Here is a 17,921-nt window from a genome sequence, read left to right on the forward strand (position 1 = left end):
CTCAGCTTTCTGGCTGAGTGAAGGAAATTCCAACAGCGATTCAGAAAAAAGACACATGATCTCATATAATCGTTATCAGATCTCCGCGATTGGGTAATGGTTACTGGAGGCCTTAGCCGAACCATTGTCGAAATGGAAATACAAAGTTGTAATGAAAACTGAATTTATCGGCGGAAACCTCTAACCACTACTGACATTCAACCGTCAATACGACCCACAATATTTACGACTCCCGAACTCAATTAGGCGTGTTATGTAAACACCACTTGAGAATTCCTCCCAGCAAAACAAAACCCCGCGACAACAAGCATCACTTGTCATCTTGAAATTATTTTATGACACACAAATTAATAGGATAACGCCCGCGACCGCATCCAAATCCATTACCAGATATTCCATTAAAACAATCGCTGGCCCTGTTCGGTTCGCCCTTCCGGCGTCCCAATGAATGCCACTTGTTGACTTCGGAGTCAGTCGATTAATCTCTTACAAGAAAACCAAATAAAAAACAAGTCATCGTCTTGACAAACACAGCATAATCGGCGTATCACTTTCAATCACAGCTCGAGTGGCAAAACAACAAAAACACACTCGTGCCCGGAGTCAAAAAATGCTCGGGAAACCTAAGCCGATCGGACCGATTTGTACCGAAAGTACCGAGTGAGAAAAGTTTGTAAGCAAATCCATTCAAATCGACCTGATTACGCAAACTAATTTTATTCTAATTGTCCATTGTCAAACAAAAGGGCGCCACCGTTCACAGCCCAACAACACCCAAAGATGAATGGGAGAAGAAAATGGGAAATCCTTTCGCCAACAGCGAAGGGAGAGTTCCTGTTTGGCCAACCTCTTCTGCACTACCGCCAAATGACAGCCTCGCACAGGCAAAGAAGTATAGAATTTAAAACCAGAAAAAATTACACCAAACTGTAACTAATACGACGTTTATCACCCCAAAGCAGGGCGACAAGGAAGAAAAGCAAATAAAAACACATAAACACCATACCCAGTACCGACCGACGATCGGAGCAGTTTGCGGAACCACCCGAAGATGTACGTAAGTAGAAAGGGTACAGCGACCTCTTGAGAGGTTTGAAATTTCATCCATCTGCGAAGAACGACTCCGGCCGCGCCGCACACACCTTTCAGTGGGACTCTCGTTCTAATCTCTTCAAATTGTTTGTTTAGTCTCCGGTCTTACTGCACCGTACTGATGGAGGAAGCCAATTGCCTTCCGGGGACTTTAATCCGTTTGAATCCCGGCAGCCTCATCACTACTGGGCTTGAGAGAAGAAAAAAAAACATGTCGATCACACCTGAGAAAGAGTCCAATTTCGAGGCGACAATCCTACCAATCAGATCAACAGACAAAATCGATTAACGGTGTGCGATCACTGTCGAAGGGAAGGATCTGGCAGATGCTTGCCCAACCAGCTGACAGTTTTGTGGATCAGGCGGAAAATAGAACCCTTTCGAATGTAACGGTTTGTGGGATTTGCTTGATGCGTTTTTGATTCGATCTAAAAAAATTCTCAATTGATTGGTTTTAAGCAAAGATAGCCGTATGTTTGAACATTTGGTATTTTGTTTCACAATTTCAACCTCAAATCTCGTGCGGTTCATCAAACAAAAGCTCAAAAGCGTGCAAATGGTAATCCTAAACCAACAAATTTCTACCTAATAGCACAATCGACCAACCACACACAAAGTTGTGCTATAAAACCATTTCGAAAATATCACGCCAATTGCACCATTTTCCGGCATTTGTTTGCCTACTTTGAAAGGAATGAATCCTAAATCAACTGTTCCGATTGTTATCATTTAATATCAACGAGCCGCATCATTTCCTTTCTTCCTCGCAACCAGCAACCAGCGCATCTTTCAGTTGTTTTCTCGTGTACCTGTTGGATAAATATTTCTTCCTGCAGATCTTCGCTGCAATAAAAAATAAAAGTGGGAACCATCCGTAACGAAAAAAACCAACTCCTCCGACTCATCCCGTATCACTCGCGCCAGGGCACTGCAACTTGCTCGGTCCAACAAAAGGTGAGAGGAACAAGCTGCTTCCTCATCGCTTTGTGCCATCTCGAATCGAAAAACACACACCCGCGAAAGTACCCAATTGTGGTCCAAATAAAGACCTCTTCTCTTCAGAAGCACAAATGCCTGGTGCCTGCGAATGAATGCACAGAAACAGACAATCAGACTGCGCCGATGGGAAGATCAAGATCTGTGTGAAACAATGAACCGAAGCGGACAACAACTTCCGATTTTTTCTCCCGGTACCTACAGTGTACCAGTGTACCTTCCAGGGGCTATCTGGTGGAATCGTCGCCGGAGCATCCTGATTCATCCCGCTGTGTGCGTCTTCGGGAGGCTCGGGTTTCAAGCTCTGAATTGGGAAAGACATTGTCAGAGGCAGCTACTGAAAAGAATTATATATATAGAACTACCACGCCGGGTATCGGAAGCTATGGAATTCGTCGGAGTGTTTGGTTGCAGGTTTAAAAGGAAGCATTTAAAAATTTATCTAGTTGGCTGACAGCGTCAGAAGGGTTTAGCTTCGCATTGGCTACTAACATGGGGAATCAGGGCAGATAGGACTGATAATTAAGGTGTTTGAGGTTCAAACGCAAGCCACAGAGGCAAAGATTTGCTAGTATAACCACTTGGAAAAATATTCCATTTTCAGGCTAAGTTGCTGTCAAAAATTTAATTTGCTCAAAATTGGCAAATAAAGCTGCTTTATATTTTAGAACCCTTGAAAAAAATCCTGAAACTTCTTGAAAAACTCACACTGTCAACTAAACATAAATAAGTCATTGGAAATGTGCACGATTCGGACACTTGGAACTGTAACGAGAAACCATCTACCCGAGGCACCTTTGTTACAAGGTGGCCAGCAAAGTGGCTAGTCATATAACTTATTCTACCACGGGACTTTTTTAACTCCTTTTATGGTTCCAAATCACTTTTCAAATGTCGAGGGCTTTGCGCAAAGCATTTATAATTTGTATAGGAATTGTTTTCATTTGTGCCAAAGGGTAAAGACACGACAAATTTGTCCTTCGTGTCGTTTTAGATTGGCCTTGATCCAGTACTGAAACAGATAGCACTTACTCCGTCTACTTGGCCCGAGGGCCTGCTGTTTCGAGAATTCATCGACATGTCAATAAAATCCAATCGCGGACCCGGACTAAACCGACTCCAAACTCCAAGCGGATGTAATCATACTGAGAATTTGGAAAGCCCAATGGTCACTAAGTAGCTGATGGAAAATAGTACATGTTACATCGCCGACTTCCGAATTCCTTTCTTGCACAACTTGCCACCGTTACGAAGAAGCATTGTTCCGCCGTCATCGCCGAGACTGCACAAACGAATTCACGCTGCGCTGCCATCACCGGGACGCCTGTCATGCCGCATTACGGAAGCCCCCGAGTGCTCCGACGCAGTCGTGCTACTAGCCAGCGACCAGCTTAGTCGTCCCGGCCCTGCGTTCGGAGGTCGTGATGGGGTCTTCCCAACTCCCTTCTCAGGCGAGTATTTTGCTTTAAATGACGATCCGCTTCCTGAAAACCTTCTAGTTTCTAGCATGCCCTCTGGTACAACTCGTTCGAACAATCTGCAGTTGTTTGAACGAAGCATTATTTCGCCGCCATCGCCAAGACTGCACAAACAAATTCACGCTGCGCTGCCATCACCGACGCCTGTTATGCCGCACCATGGAAGCCCCCGAGCGCTCCGACGCAGTCGTGCTACCAGTCAGCGACCAGCTTAGTCGTCCCGGCCCTGCGTTCGGAGGTCGTGAGAGGGTCGATCCGCTTCCTGAAAACCTTCTGGTTTCCAGCTTGCCATCGGGTACATCACGTCCTTGCAATTTGTCGGGACGCTTGGCACGTGACGTCGATGGTTTGCGATTGTATTACCAAAACGTCAGAGGGCTAAGGACGAAAATCGAGGACTTGTACTTGGCTGCTCTTGACGGCGACTACGATATCTTCGTTCTAACGGAAACTTGGCTTGATGATCGTATTACATCGATGCAGCTCTTCGGGGATTCTTACGCGGTTTATCGTGCGGATTGAGATGCTCATAACAGTATCCATGGTCGCGGCGGGGGAGTTTTAATTACTCTTTCTTCCGCACTTGCCTCCTGTAGTTTGGTGTGGATAGTTCATCAAGCATTGAAGCAGTTTGGACGAAGATTACTACGCAAACGAAGAACTACTCTATTGGAGCTGTTTACATTCCTCCAGAAAAACGACTTGATTGTTCTATTATGCAGTTCCACCTACACTCCATAGAGCGCGCTTCTTCTCAGGCAGATACAAACGATGTGATGATAGTCCTTGGCGATTTCAACCAACCAGGACTCATGTGGGTTTCTTCTGGACGTGGCACAGTGGCGTAACTACCACCAAATCCTGGCCAAAATAGCAAAACATAATTTTTGGTGTTCTTTCCAATTTTTTTCGACAAAAGAGTTTTTCAAACCACACTCTAATGAATGACAACAGAAAAATAGATTTTTCGATTGATAATGTTTGTATGTGAGTATTTGAAAATGGTGAATTTCTAACGGATTTTCTAACTTTGAATTACATTGTTTCACAATTTTTCATATCGCCCAAAAACTAAGTATACAAAGTCAATATCTGGTATAAAATCGTGATTTTCATAACAAACACCAACAAGTTTGACCAAAGAACATCTATTTTTGTTACATTTTTTCCTCTTTTGAGTTGGGTTCAAAATGCGCAAATTTTATCAATATTATTAAAAATTCGGTAGTGGAAAAAGTATCTTGTCGGGTATTGTCGGGCAGATCCGTTTAAACGACACGGTTATTTGGGCTCTCTTCTCTCCGTTTCACGAAAAAAACATTCCCAATTAATCCCATTGCCGCTTTTACAGCAGTTTGAAAATGGCATGTTTATGCCAAAATATGGGCAAAATAAGCAACAAAGCCTTTATTAAGCCTGTACTAAACATCTCAATTTGATTAGATTATATTATGTATGAAAGTATACAATGATTTATTCAGTGTCTCCGTAAGTTTCTTCAATTCTATTTTGATGTGGATGTTTTTTTAAATGAAGATAATTAAAAATTAATACCTTTTGTTCATTAATCTATGCAATCCATTATGACAATTATATTTACAATCGCATGCACGTTCTGCGTATTGTAGAATGTGAAATATAACTAACTCGAATCTTACTATATGAATAGTCACGCACACAAGTTGCTTTCTAAACGTTGGTAAATCGTCATTTGTTCAGGTTGTATCTGTTATGAATTTTAATACTGTATATTAATGCTTTTTTCGTACATAGTCTATTAATTAGAAAGTTTATTCTGCTTTTCATGTAGATTACTGACAGGCATCTGACCAATGGTATTAGGAATTTTGTTTAAAATTTGAATCTTTTTATTTCATTGTTCATTATTGGCATATTAAAATTTTTTTATATAAGTATCCTATTTTTGAACCATCCACGAGGTTATTTTCTAGATACCGATAGAAGCATCAAAAGGCTCATAAGAAAATATCGTTCACAAATTCTGAAACAATTTCCTGCTATATTTATCTAAAACAAGTTTGGCAATTTAGAAGATGAGCTGGCGGAAGAACTTTATTGCACTAGCTCAATTTTATCACAAATTATGAAATGTTATGAGCAAAAAAATATTTTAATTTGTGGGGTTACGTTCATAAAATCAAAACCTTTAAGTGCGAAACCTTCTAATTGACACCCGGCATCCCCAATAACATCGTTAAATTTGCAGAAATCAACATTGAAGTGTAATTTACTTTTTTTTATTTTTGTTTTTCACTACACTGCTAGGAGGATTAATGCGGTAATTATTTATTCATATATTGTCCAAGACTGTAAGAAATCACTTTTTACTGCTCTTTGAGATATAATAAGGCTTAAAAACGTGCAAAATAATTTTGTCCAGTAATTTGGTCTAGTTACGCCACTGTGCGTGGGTACGCTTACCCTAACCCGTTATCCTCGACAACAAATCCTGCCAGCCGCTTACTTCTGGACGGGATGGCTTTTCACGGACTAAGTCAAGTAAGCACGATTTTCAACCATCAATCTCGTTTTCTTGACCTTGTCTTCGTCAATGAGAATGCTTTGCCTGAGTGTTCTGTGAGTGAAGCTTCCAGTGTGATCGTTCCTTTGGATATCTATCATCCCGCATTAGAAATATCCATTTCCACCATTAGTTCACCACTATATGAAGAAGCTTTAGCTGTGAATCGTCGTAATTTTCGCAAAACTGATCTAGTAGCTCTACGCCGCTCACTGTTGCTGATTGACTACTTGATCAAGTGGATGTAGATGTTGCAGTTGATCTCTATAATCGGTTACTCCTTGACTGTGTTGAAAAATCTGTTCCAAATTATAAACCTCCCAGAAAGCCTCCCTGGTCGAACGCAATGCTTCGGAATCTGAAACCCTTCCGTGCCAAAGCTTTACGTGCGTACACAAATCGACGATGCCCTATTCTCAAGCACTTTTTCGCAATGTCCAGTAATGAGTACCTCTGTTATAATAAATTGCTGTACAAAGGATATGTGAACCGCATCCAACAAAACTTACGACGAAATCCGAAGGGCTTCTGGACTTTTGTTAATACGAAGAGGAAGGAGTCTAGGATGGTCTACAATGGCGAAGTAGCGACTACGACGGCGACTAAGTGCTCCCTATTTGCCAGTTACTTCTCGAGTGTCTTCACGACTGATGCGCTAACTGCCATCGAGCTCGACAACGCGTCCCGTGATGTTCCCGTTGGTGCGGTGGATATGGATGTCAAAAATTTTCGAATAGCTTATCAACGAGGTGCTGTTCTCTGCTAGTAAACATTACATAAGCACTTGTCAGCACGGATTCTTTCCCGGTCGATCGGTGGAAACGAACCTGGTCTCCTTCACATCCTTTTGTACGGAACAAATGTCCAAACAACTGCAGGTGGACACGATCTACACAGATCTTAAGGCTGCTTTCGACACTATTAACCATGAGATACTGCTAACGAAGCTTGATAAACTTGGATGCACTGCTCGATTCTGCCGTTGGCTTCGATCATACCTTGTTCGCCGTAAAGTCGTTGTTCAAATTGGTGACAATGAATCTGAGTCCTTTTCCAACCATTCGGGAGTTCCTCAAGGTAGTACGCTTGGTCGGCTACTGTTTTCACTGCTCGTGAATGATGTTGTTTTCGTCTTAATGCGTGGAGGGAAACTGTTCTTCGCCGACGACTTGAAAATATTTCTAATTATAATGAAAGAAGCCGATTGCCGTGAGCTACAGTATCTCGTTGATACCTATTATAGTTGGTGTAAAAGAAACATGATGGTTCTTAGTGTTGCTAAATGCTTTGTTATCAGCTTTCATCGAACGAGGAACATATTTACTTTCAACTACAACATTGCTGGTACTCAGCTGCAACGCGTTGATCATGTAAAAGATTTGGGCGTCATCCTTGATGAAAGGCTAACGTACACCCATCACTTCTCAACGATCATTGACAAAGCTAACCGTCTATTAAGTTTTATGTTCAAAATATCCAACGAATTCAGGGACCCTTTGTGCTTCCAAGCTTTGTATTGTTCACTGGTGCGCTCACAGTTGGAATTCGCAAACGTCGTCTGGTGCCCCTACCATGCAATTTAGAGCCAAAGAATTGAAGCTGTCCAGCGCAGATTCATAAGATATGCGTTACGTCAATTGCCATGGAATAATCCGCTGAACTTTCCACCATACGAAGACCGTTGTCGATTACTAGGACTGCACACTTTAGAAGATCGTAGACACGCGTCGCAAGCCACCTTCGTATCTAAGCTTCTTCTCGCCGAATATGATGTTCCCGATCTCCTATCACAAATTAACCTCTACGCACCAACCCGTGTCCTTCGTCCTCGAACACTGCTGCAGACTGAAATGCGCAACACTAACTACGCTGCCAACAGCCCGATACTAGCAATGGTCCGTCGCTTCAACGATTTTACCGACAACTTCGACTTCGTCATTAGTTCTGCACAGTTTAGAAATAGTTTGTTATCACTTTAGGTTAATTATTTTTAATTTAGTTCATTAAGACTCATTGTCAGATGGACGTAAATTGTTAAATACAAATACAAATAGAAATACAAATTTATTTTCCTTTTTTATTTCGACTAATATGTACTCACATTTTCTGTTTTACTTTTTAACAACATTCAATTAGCTAGAAATTGCCGAGCAGGGAAAGTTATGAAAATTTGGAGCCATTTAGTACTCAAGTGAGAGCAGCATAACTACGAATCACTTAAGTCTACCAGCATGTCTCTTGGTAAAGACAGACTTGTCCCTCTTTACCGTGAGAACCGGTATAGAAAAAATGACGAATCCGTTCATACAGATCGTTATTATAATCTAATTTAAAAATCAATCCTTTAAAAAGTTTGCCTACAATGTGATTAACAACTTTACCCAAAACATTAACTTTAGAGGGCTTCATATAAAAATATTTAAATCAATTACATGCAGAATTTCATTGTTTCTGCCAACACTACAAATGTACCATCAACTAGAATATTTTAATTCTTAATATATATCTTCGAAACAATTATTCACATTGATTCACCAATTCGCTTATATGTAGTTGAAAAATCTAAAAATTGATTTAATTCAACTAACCTTTCTAGTATTGTATTCAGGCATTTGGTTTTATTTTGTATTATCTGAAACAATCGCCATGGTATCAAGATGCCCATTAACAAGACGTCATTTGTTAGAATCTCGATTAGGAATGATTTTCAGTGTGACTGCAAGTTTACATGATAATTATTAATCAGATTATAAGCCTTTGCGATGAATACGTTCTTAAATATATAAGCTGTTATTAGGCCCGTTGCGTCTAGTTGGCCGGTTTGGCCCCCGCCCCATGTCGTACCGTTATTGTTGTTTCATCTCAAATTTGTAAGTCCAAGAGCTATTTACTTCGGCTTTAAGTCAAAGCTTCCTCGAACTGGTATATTTGGTGACCTCTCTAGAAAATAATTTTACAAGGAACCTGTCTATAGATTTCGAGAGCAGTAAAGGATGGCTCCATGTGGAGATCACTCTTGAGCAATGAGAGCATAATGATTTGGCGTTGTGAGTGGCATACCTCTTTTTAGCAGTTCTACAAAAGAATGCTAAGAGCGTTTTTAAAGAGAATGCTGAGGTTACCCGGTATGAGTTTGAAGAGATACACTGTTTTGTCCCGTCCGGTGCGATTGTCATTTAAAATCTTTACTAACTAGATCCACTATATAGTCATTGAAAATTTTTGCAAGTAGACCCACGTAAGACTAACTCAAGTCGGTAACTACACCGTCGATCGCAACTTTGTGAGCAGGAATGTAGACGCGATAGTCCTTCATTAAGATATAATAAATTGAGGGACAAGTAAGAGGATAATAAAGCAAAAATATAGTCTGTTATCTTCACTTGAGTTATGGCCGATTTTCTTCAAAGATTGTATAAAAACCTTTGTCAACAATAGATCCTGCATCTTTGTTTTGCTTGCATGGGAAAAAAAGATGACATAACCGTGATGGCACTTGGACTGATACTTTAAATCTAGTGATATGCACCGTAAGCGGACAGGTCCAAGCTCTTCATTTGTCTACTCAATGATGTACAGATATAGCACATCGAAAAAAGTCCCTACGCAAATTTTGAGCTAAGACGGACCAAGCATTAGCATCTCGAAAAAAAAGTCTATGCATTTTTTTGCTTTTCAGACATAAATAAGAGGTCGCGCTTAACGTTCAAAGTTCAAACATTTTCACCCATAAAAACATATTCAAATGGTCCTTGACGTTTTTTTCACGGATTAAAATTGTTGCACTTTGACCATTAAGTGCGACCCCATAATTATACCTGATCGAGCCAAAATTTGGATTAAGGTTCAAAGAACTTTCGGTGAGCGTCTACACGAATTGAACGCTTGATAGTATGCGTTGGAATAAATGCATTCAACTTTGTCACTGGTTTATCCATATAAAGCATTTATTAAACTCTAAAAGAAGAAAATCAGTCGATTTATTAGATTATCAGGATTCAAATCATGCGAAACAGTTGGTGGAAAAACAATTGACCGGGTGGAATGGTGCTTTTGAAAAAGTGGCGGTGGTTTTTCGTCTCACCACCACACTGTCCCGGGGCACGCAACACAACTGCGTAGTGAAAAAACCACAACCACTTTTTCAAAAGCATCATTCCGCCCGGTCAATTGTTTTTACACTAACTATTTGGCATGATTTGACTCCTGATAATCTAATAAATCGACTGGTTTTCTTCTTTTAGAGTTTAATGAATGCTTTATATGGATACATCGGCAGCAAAGCTGTACACAATTTTTCCTACGCATACTACCAAGCGTTCAATTCTAACACATGCTCAAAGAAAGTAACTTGAGCCTTAAAATTTTGTTTTGAAGCGCTAATGCTTTTTAGGTGTGTCTTGTTATGAAATTGGAAGTTTACTTTTTTCCCATACATACCATTGGGACCCTAATGTACAGTGTCCTGAATAGATGCTCAATCCGTCGCCTTCAAACACTTAGCGTCAGCTGATTTCATGAATGTACAGTTCAAGATTTGCGGTTGGAATTTACATAAAATTGGTGACAGTCTAACACGAAAGAACTTCGGTCTGAGACTCCGTCAAGGGCGCCAGAAGACCACACTATGGTCCTGGCTGTTATTTGCTGTTATATTCGTTGGTGTTGGTTATACATTTGCAGTATTGACAGAAATAAAAAATTTCTTTAATTATTTTTACCCTTCTAACTCAGAATTTTAATAACTTTTTCAAACGAAAAAATCCGAACAAGTTAATGTTTTTGGAAGATTAACCACATTCATTTTGTAGATTTTTCAATTTGACCGAAATTGGGATATTTACGAGCTAAGATACAAGTTTCCCATACAAATTTTCATATAAACTATAAAACGATACGCGAAACCTGACAGTAACCAATAACCTTCCAAATTTACACATTCATTTCAGACCATGAAACTAACTCAAAAAGTGCAGCATATGCTAATTAGGAGCATTTAAGTTTATTTTTCACGCAAGAACCAACCTTAAAAGTGATGCGAAAAACCAAAATTTCCAGCCGACTTCAAACAGCTATTTTAAACACCAACCGAACACTATTATGTGGTGCATAATAGACAGTTTCATCATTCGGTGCTTACTGTTTGAATAGGAAGGAGGTATGACTGCATGATTGTACATCGAGAGCGGCATAATGAGGTATAGGAAATGGAAATGGATATTCCCTGTTGTGCTACACAAATATTGAAAGCCTGGCCTATTTTATATTCAAAGTGTGGTCAATCAGTACAAAACATTAACATTTCTCTATCATTCCCAGAGCTGCTCTACTGGAAACTCGAGAAACTTTTTCGACTGCTGCTGGTAGGATTTCATAGTTAGTAGCCCCCAACGGACAAATAAGAACATGAATGATTTTAGAATCATGAAGCATCAGTCTGCTTTCTCAAATCGTACAGATAAGAAGTCAAAAAGTGCACCACTTGTTAACACCCAATAAACGAACAAATATTGCCCTTATATAGTTAGAGTGAAATTAGAAAATCATAAAATTCATTGCTTCCTTTATAAGAGACCACAACTAACTTTACGCAGACCCTAGAGGCGGAACAGTTTATAAAGGTGAAAATGGAACCTGTTCGTACCGAAGTGTCACGCATACAACTACATCATAAATGGAATGCAGTACAGATAACGTTCAATTCTTTAGTCGCGGCAGAATGCTGCATAGCGAAGAACAACATGCAACACGACATCGAATATGAAAATGCCAAAACCAATATCCCGTGTATGTGGACAATGTTATGACGGAAATTCGCCTACACAATTTGGCACCGTGCACTAGCACAGATCAACCTATTTTAAATTAACTAATTTCTACGGATTTTATCGTGTGCAAGCCAAATAAATAACTTAATAGTAATACACCTTCACCACTAATAGCACCAAAATAGGTTAGTCACTATACTGCCGTTATTCGTATAATTGTCCCATGTTCTACCGGGGTTCTCTACATACATGGGACAATTATGCGTAGAACGGCAGTATATGAACGTAAAACTTCTATTAGATTCAATCGTAAATTTTCTTAGCATTGAAAGAAAGAAATTTTAAAGCATTTTGATAATGTCTAACCCTTTGTGCAGGGTTGAGAATCGAACCTAGATGAGCGACGGACAAGGCAATCGACTTAAATTTAAACTAGGACTGCGTGGAAGTGAGATTTTTGTTATAAAAGTGCGATACAGTATAGTACTTCATGTGTACATATTGTTAAATTAAGGCAATATGACATGTTTGGAATTTAATCAGGCGATTTTGTCCGGATTCTGTAAATTTTCACTCGAAGATGAATTTTTTCCAAGATGAAAACTCGATTTTGCATAAATGAATTTTTTCCAAGATGAAAACTCGATTTTTTTTATCCAGAAATCTTTGCTTTTTTAATTGCTTGTGATATTTAGGAGCAATAGTGATCTGGAGAAAGTTTGCGCGGAAAATCTGAAATCGGAAAATGCAAAATTTGGCACAAATTCCGCACCAACATTCCTGATTAAATTCCCGAGAAATTTTGGCTTTTAAAAAGAAAGCTGTATGCCTCAGTCTCCAGGACGATCAGCATATCTCAACGTGTTTCCAGTTTAATGCACACTTAACTTAATTTAGTGCCAGGATTAAGCTAGCGCCGGATTCTGAAGAGACGAAGTCGAAACGAAGATTCCATAACTAATTTACTTATAGGTTTTGTACCCTTGATGCGCAAATGTGTTTTAAAACAATTTCCGTCTTAATGGAGAAAAAATTGCTTTCACCTAAATTTTTCTCCACTAAGGAGAAATATAGCATACTGCATATTGCATTGACTTGCTAAGTCCAATCAAGTTTCAACTAAATTAATTCTCATCAGCTGAATCAGAACTCCTTTTCTTACTGTACAGCACGCAGAACTAGGGCTTTGCTCTGAAACACAAATAGTGTTTTCGTTTTTGGAGTTAGCGGCAATCCGGTCCTGTTACTAAGTTAGTGCCGGATTCTGATGAGACGAAATCGAAACGCCTATTCCATCTCCTAGAATATTTTCAATACACCAACTGCATGAAAAAGGTAGTCAAAGTTAGTCCAAATCGATATGTTTTATCATTTTTTATCATATTTCAGAACAACGGAGATATATCAAATTTTGCCTTATTCACCGTTGACTGAAACTGTCCCTGGAAGCACTGCTCCAACGGAATCCAACTAGACTAATTGTAGTAACTTCAATTCTACAGATGATATGTATAATCGTTAGTGCTCAAATGAAAAGTAATAAAATCGGTTCAAAAGTTTTTTAAATATCACGTTCAGCACAAAGTTGCCTTTCAAAAAACTCCATTTCGAGATAATCGCAATCAAAGTTTTGTGTTAACTTCATTCATGGAAGAACCAGCGCGCTGCAAATGGCTGCAATTTGAAATTTTAGTGCTCCGATCTGCTTAAAGCTTCGGACAGCTATTTTCAAAAGTATATACTTTCAGAATATGTAATAATTTTTTTTCGATTTTTTGCGCCTCAACTTTGTCATTACTTAAGATTACGAAAGTCAGTTTTAGACAGTTTCATCACATACGAAATTATGTACTGTGAACTGAGCTTACAACACCAAATAAGAGATACGTACAAGTTCTGTAATTATACAGAACACTGCAAAAAATCCTACACAGAGGACGCCATGAAAATGCATCTGCTGTTACCACACCTAACACATATTTTTCAATATATTTCACCTAAATTACGGAATCAAATTGTCTCACAAGAAAAGGTCCGTTAAAGTTCAATCATTCAACTGAGAGTTTTCAAATCTTCAGGGAATAAAATAAAACATAATAAAATAAAACATATTATAACTATTCCCACCGTTTCAAGGAAAAATAGTTTTAAAACCCAACATGCACTAGAAAAAAAGTTGGGCGTGAAATGGTTAACTAATAAATAAGAATGCAAGGTGATTGTCTTAACGACTCCAATCTTCTATCGTATAGGTAATACAGCTGCGAGGATTCAGCTGTGCTAATTGTATAACCAATGAAATGGTAGTATTTTCTTTGCTTTATCTTTCCATAAAGACAAAATTGGGTTAACTTGTGGACTAAGTCTCATCAGTTTATGGCATCCGATTTGACTTAAAAAAAGTCAATACACCCAGAAGCAACACTACTTATCTTCGTTTGCTTGTGAATACAAACAGTGATCGTTTCTGAATTCAAAGAGTATGTGGAGTTGTCTGAGTAGAGTATGTCAAGTTCAAGTATGTCAAGAGTAGAGTAGAGCAAGAGTACACACCAAAAAAAAATGAAATTTAAACGACATGTACATCAATACGAATGTAAACATACAACGATTGAATCAAAAATTTGATTGAAAATTACGTTAAAATCAATCGGAGCATCAAACAGCATACAATTTTACACTTTCATTCGAGTAACATTACATGCATTGATTTTACAGAAGTATTCGAGTAAAAATACATTGAAGTATTTTGGTTTTCCGTTTAAAGAAACTGTAATTTTCAATCCACGTGTAAAATTATAATAAAATTCGTTGAAAAAAGCACGACAAGTCGTGTGTATTTGTGGTGGAACTTAATTTTACATTTATATTCATGCTCCAAATATGTGCATGAAAATTAACTTAAAAATACAAAATATTTTTTTCTGTGTATGTCAAGTTGGCTGCTATTACTGATGAGGCAAAATAGAAACGTTAATCCCAAGTAATTATTTTCTTTATTGACTATCGAATGAATAAAATGCTGGCTTTCATGCAACCGATATTCCTGTGCCACTTGTTTAGTGTAATGCTTACTACTTATTAATATAAGTAAGATAAGTAAGTATGTAATGAGATATAACAAAATTAATGCAAATACTGCAGCTCGAAATAAATAAGATAAAAAAATTACTCAAAGAAAGAGAAATATTTATTTTAAAGGACGTGCATAGAATAATGGAGAACAAAAAGACATTTTTTTTTTCTAATTAAGTACAACAAATTCTATAACATGAATAACATGAAAAGAATCCACAATTTTCGTTCCTTTTTAAATACATGAGATAAAACCACAGAAAATTTATTCTTGCTGTATCCGACGGATGCCACAACAATTTCATAGTTCACTCATACCCGTCTAGTCTAGAGTTTCATATACACTAAAATTAAGGGATTTTTGGATTTTGGAGCGTACCAGTTAAATTATTTTACTAAATGACACTGTAAAAGACTCAAAACAGTCTTATTTATGGAGGTTAGAAATGTAACATAAATAGTGAAAATGGCGGTATGAACTACTAACTAAAATCGGATCCTGTTCCGTCACTTCCATCATATTGCTTTCTAAAGGATAAATTATTTTTGTAAAAATGTTTATGCATGAAGGAACAATAACTAATTTTAATAAATCTCGTATCGCCTATCTGGCGTCCAAGACGGTCTCTCATGGTACTGATGCGACAAAGTCGAAACACAAATTCCTCAACTTGTTGATTTTTTTCATTTTGAGTCAAATCTTTTTATTAGATTTTGACGAAAGTGTAAATACGTTGAATAAGATCGAACTCAGAATTCAACAGGCAACCTTTTGTACTCTTCCCAAATGTGCTAATCCTTGAATTTGAAGTGTTTGGATGAAAAAATGAACACACGAATGCTGCAATGGCGAATATCATTTCTACGACTCAACTCCAACACAACCGTCAAAAAATCAACTATTAGCAGGAAATAAATGCCAATTATTCACTCATAAAAGTACCTATATTCGGAGTTAACGTTCTGCCAAAACCTCACGGGCTATAAATCTAACTGCTGATAACAGGCAGCTGCCGAAGGCCGGAATGTATTAGACCGTAATAAATAGAATCAGCTCAGCACTTGTTCGATCTCCACATCACTCCCGAAATCCCCACCATATTTCAACATTTTAACCTCGGTTATGCCATCCAAAAGCCATTTCGCCGATCCCCAAGATTCTATAGGCAAGCTAAATTTTATTATCTCACGCACCTCGCATATTGAACAACACCACAGAACTTGTAGTCGTCAATCAAAGGCCTTACTTTTACACCTGGCAGACCCCCACCCAATCCAAGAAATCAGACGCCATTCGCCGTCATTATTCGCGACAATAACTTTACAATCTATTGTGATTTGTTTTGCCGCTGGGGCTCATACCTGGCATCATTAATTCGATGTCAACCATATCACGAAAGTGGTCGGCTCAGCTCGCCTGCGACTTTGTCCACATTCACAATCAGTACCCTGGAGTTTCGGTGCTCCGGATTTGTAGTCTCCTGCCCAAATAAATCTGACCACGTCAACCTAATCTTTTTTTCTTCTTTTCACAATCACCGAACGTTAATTAGAATTCGTGCAACTTTTCCAGGGGATCACTATAAACATTTATATCCTAATTAGAATTATTTATCTTTTTTTTTCCTACTACGACACTTTTCACTGTTTCACACGCACGAATGATCACGAATCCGAACGCACTGAGTCACGTGACCAGCTTGTAATTGAAGCACAAAACAAACAACCGAAAATTAATGGACACCCATTCAATCGTTAGGAAGGAGATTTGTGGTCGAATCGACGAAACCGAATAAATCGTTCCGATAAGATTGTGAAACTCGCTATCAAACTGTTAAAATCACGGGGTCGAAAATCGATCGATCCAAAATGCTCCGACAGCTAAGTTTCGAAATCAATTAACAATTTCAAACTATCTTCCACCGAATTGCTGGGTGGATGGGTGGTGAAAATTTTAAACTAAGGAAAACTGTTCATTCACCCGCACAGCGCTACATACCAGTGCAGCGAGCCTTCATTTATGCTAATCTATCACACCGGGGTAGAACTCGGACTCGCCAAACGTTTCACAGGCACTAACCAGCACTAACCCGATGATCCGAGGCACCGTAAAACAGTTTAGTTTCGCTTAGTCCCCGGTTCAAGGATTTCGTAGCGCGGGTTCCGTCCTTCGGTGTGGTGTGCGGCGTACCGTCGCTGTCTGTCTGTTGGATGCTAAGAATAGACTAACAAATTCTTCTCATGCAATTATCATACCCTCCAAAGGCCATCATCGTCATCATCCACAAACACATATCGCACATGCTGTGCTTTGCTGTGCTGTGCTGTATGTCGCCGCCGTACACAATCACGTTCAGCCTTCCTAGGGTTGTGCTCACACTCTAGCCAGCTCTCAGCAGTAGGCGCGCACTCATACCAACGGACCCCGCCAAGGAACTCCGAGCGGGAGAGAACGCATTTGGACTGCGATTGGAAGCACAGCGCACTGAGTGGTTCGGGTCGCTGAGTGAACGAACAGGACGAACAACAATACCCGTACGAAGGGGAAAGCAGCAAATCGCAGGGAGATAACAAGGATAAATGAAAACGGAAAAGCAACACAAATACATCGCTGCTGGGTTTCCCTCGAATAATAGGACATGCGGACGGTGATGATGGTCTAAAATCAGTGCGGCTTATGGGCGGAAGGTGAGACGTTTGTCGATGGAACAGATTTAGAACGATCCGAAAAAGTGGTATCCTTTCGAGCGTGGATTTGCCTTATTGCGCGCTGGGTTGGATGGCGTTATGCCGTAGGCAATTTTACGCCATTGAACACCATACATAGTACGAGTGGTCATTTTTCTAAAATTCTAAATAACTTTATCTGTTCAACTTTTCTACTGACAAGGGGAGACTAATATGTTTGGTGACATTTAATGAATTACCGTTCGTCTCCTTTGAATAGATCAGTGTATGCGCCTATTATTT

At 39.1% G+C, this 17,921-nt stretch overlaps 1 protein-coding gene across 3 annotated transcripts in view; it reads right to left on the reverse strand.

Annotated features, from left to right (window-relative positions):
* Window positions 1-17,921, reverse strand: part of LOC131678608 (transcription factor hamlet) — a 290,300-nt gene that overhangs the window by 127,064 nt on the left and 145,315 nt on the right. The window contains exon 1 of one of the 3 annotated variants that reach the window (XM_058958827.1): window positions 16,314-17,156. The exons of the other annotated variants lie outside the window; for them this stretch is intronic. Coding sequence (XP_058814810.1) covers window positions 16,314-16,341 — 28 coding nt within the window. The 5' untranslated portion in view covers window positions 16,342-17,156. Of the gene's footprint in view, window positions 1-16,313; window positions 17,157-17,921 lie in introns of those variants that run through there. 3 annotated transcript variants of the gene reach the window in all.

Source organism: Topomyia yanbarensis, chromosome 2 (genome assembly GCF_030247195.1).
Source record: "Topomyia yanbarensis strain Yona2022 chromosome 2, ASM3024719v1, whole genome shotgun sequence".
Lineage (NCBI taxonomy): Eukaryota > Metazoa > Arthropoda > Insecta > Diptera > Culicidae > Topomyia > Topomyia yanbarensis.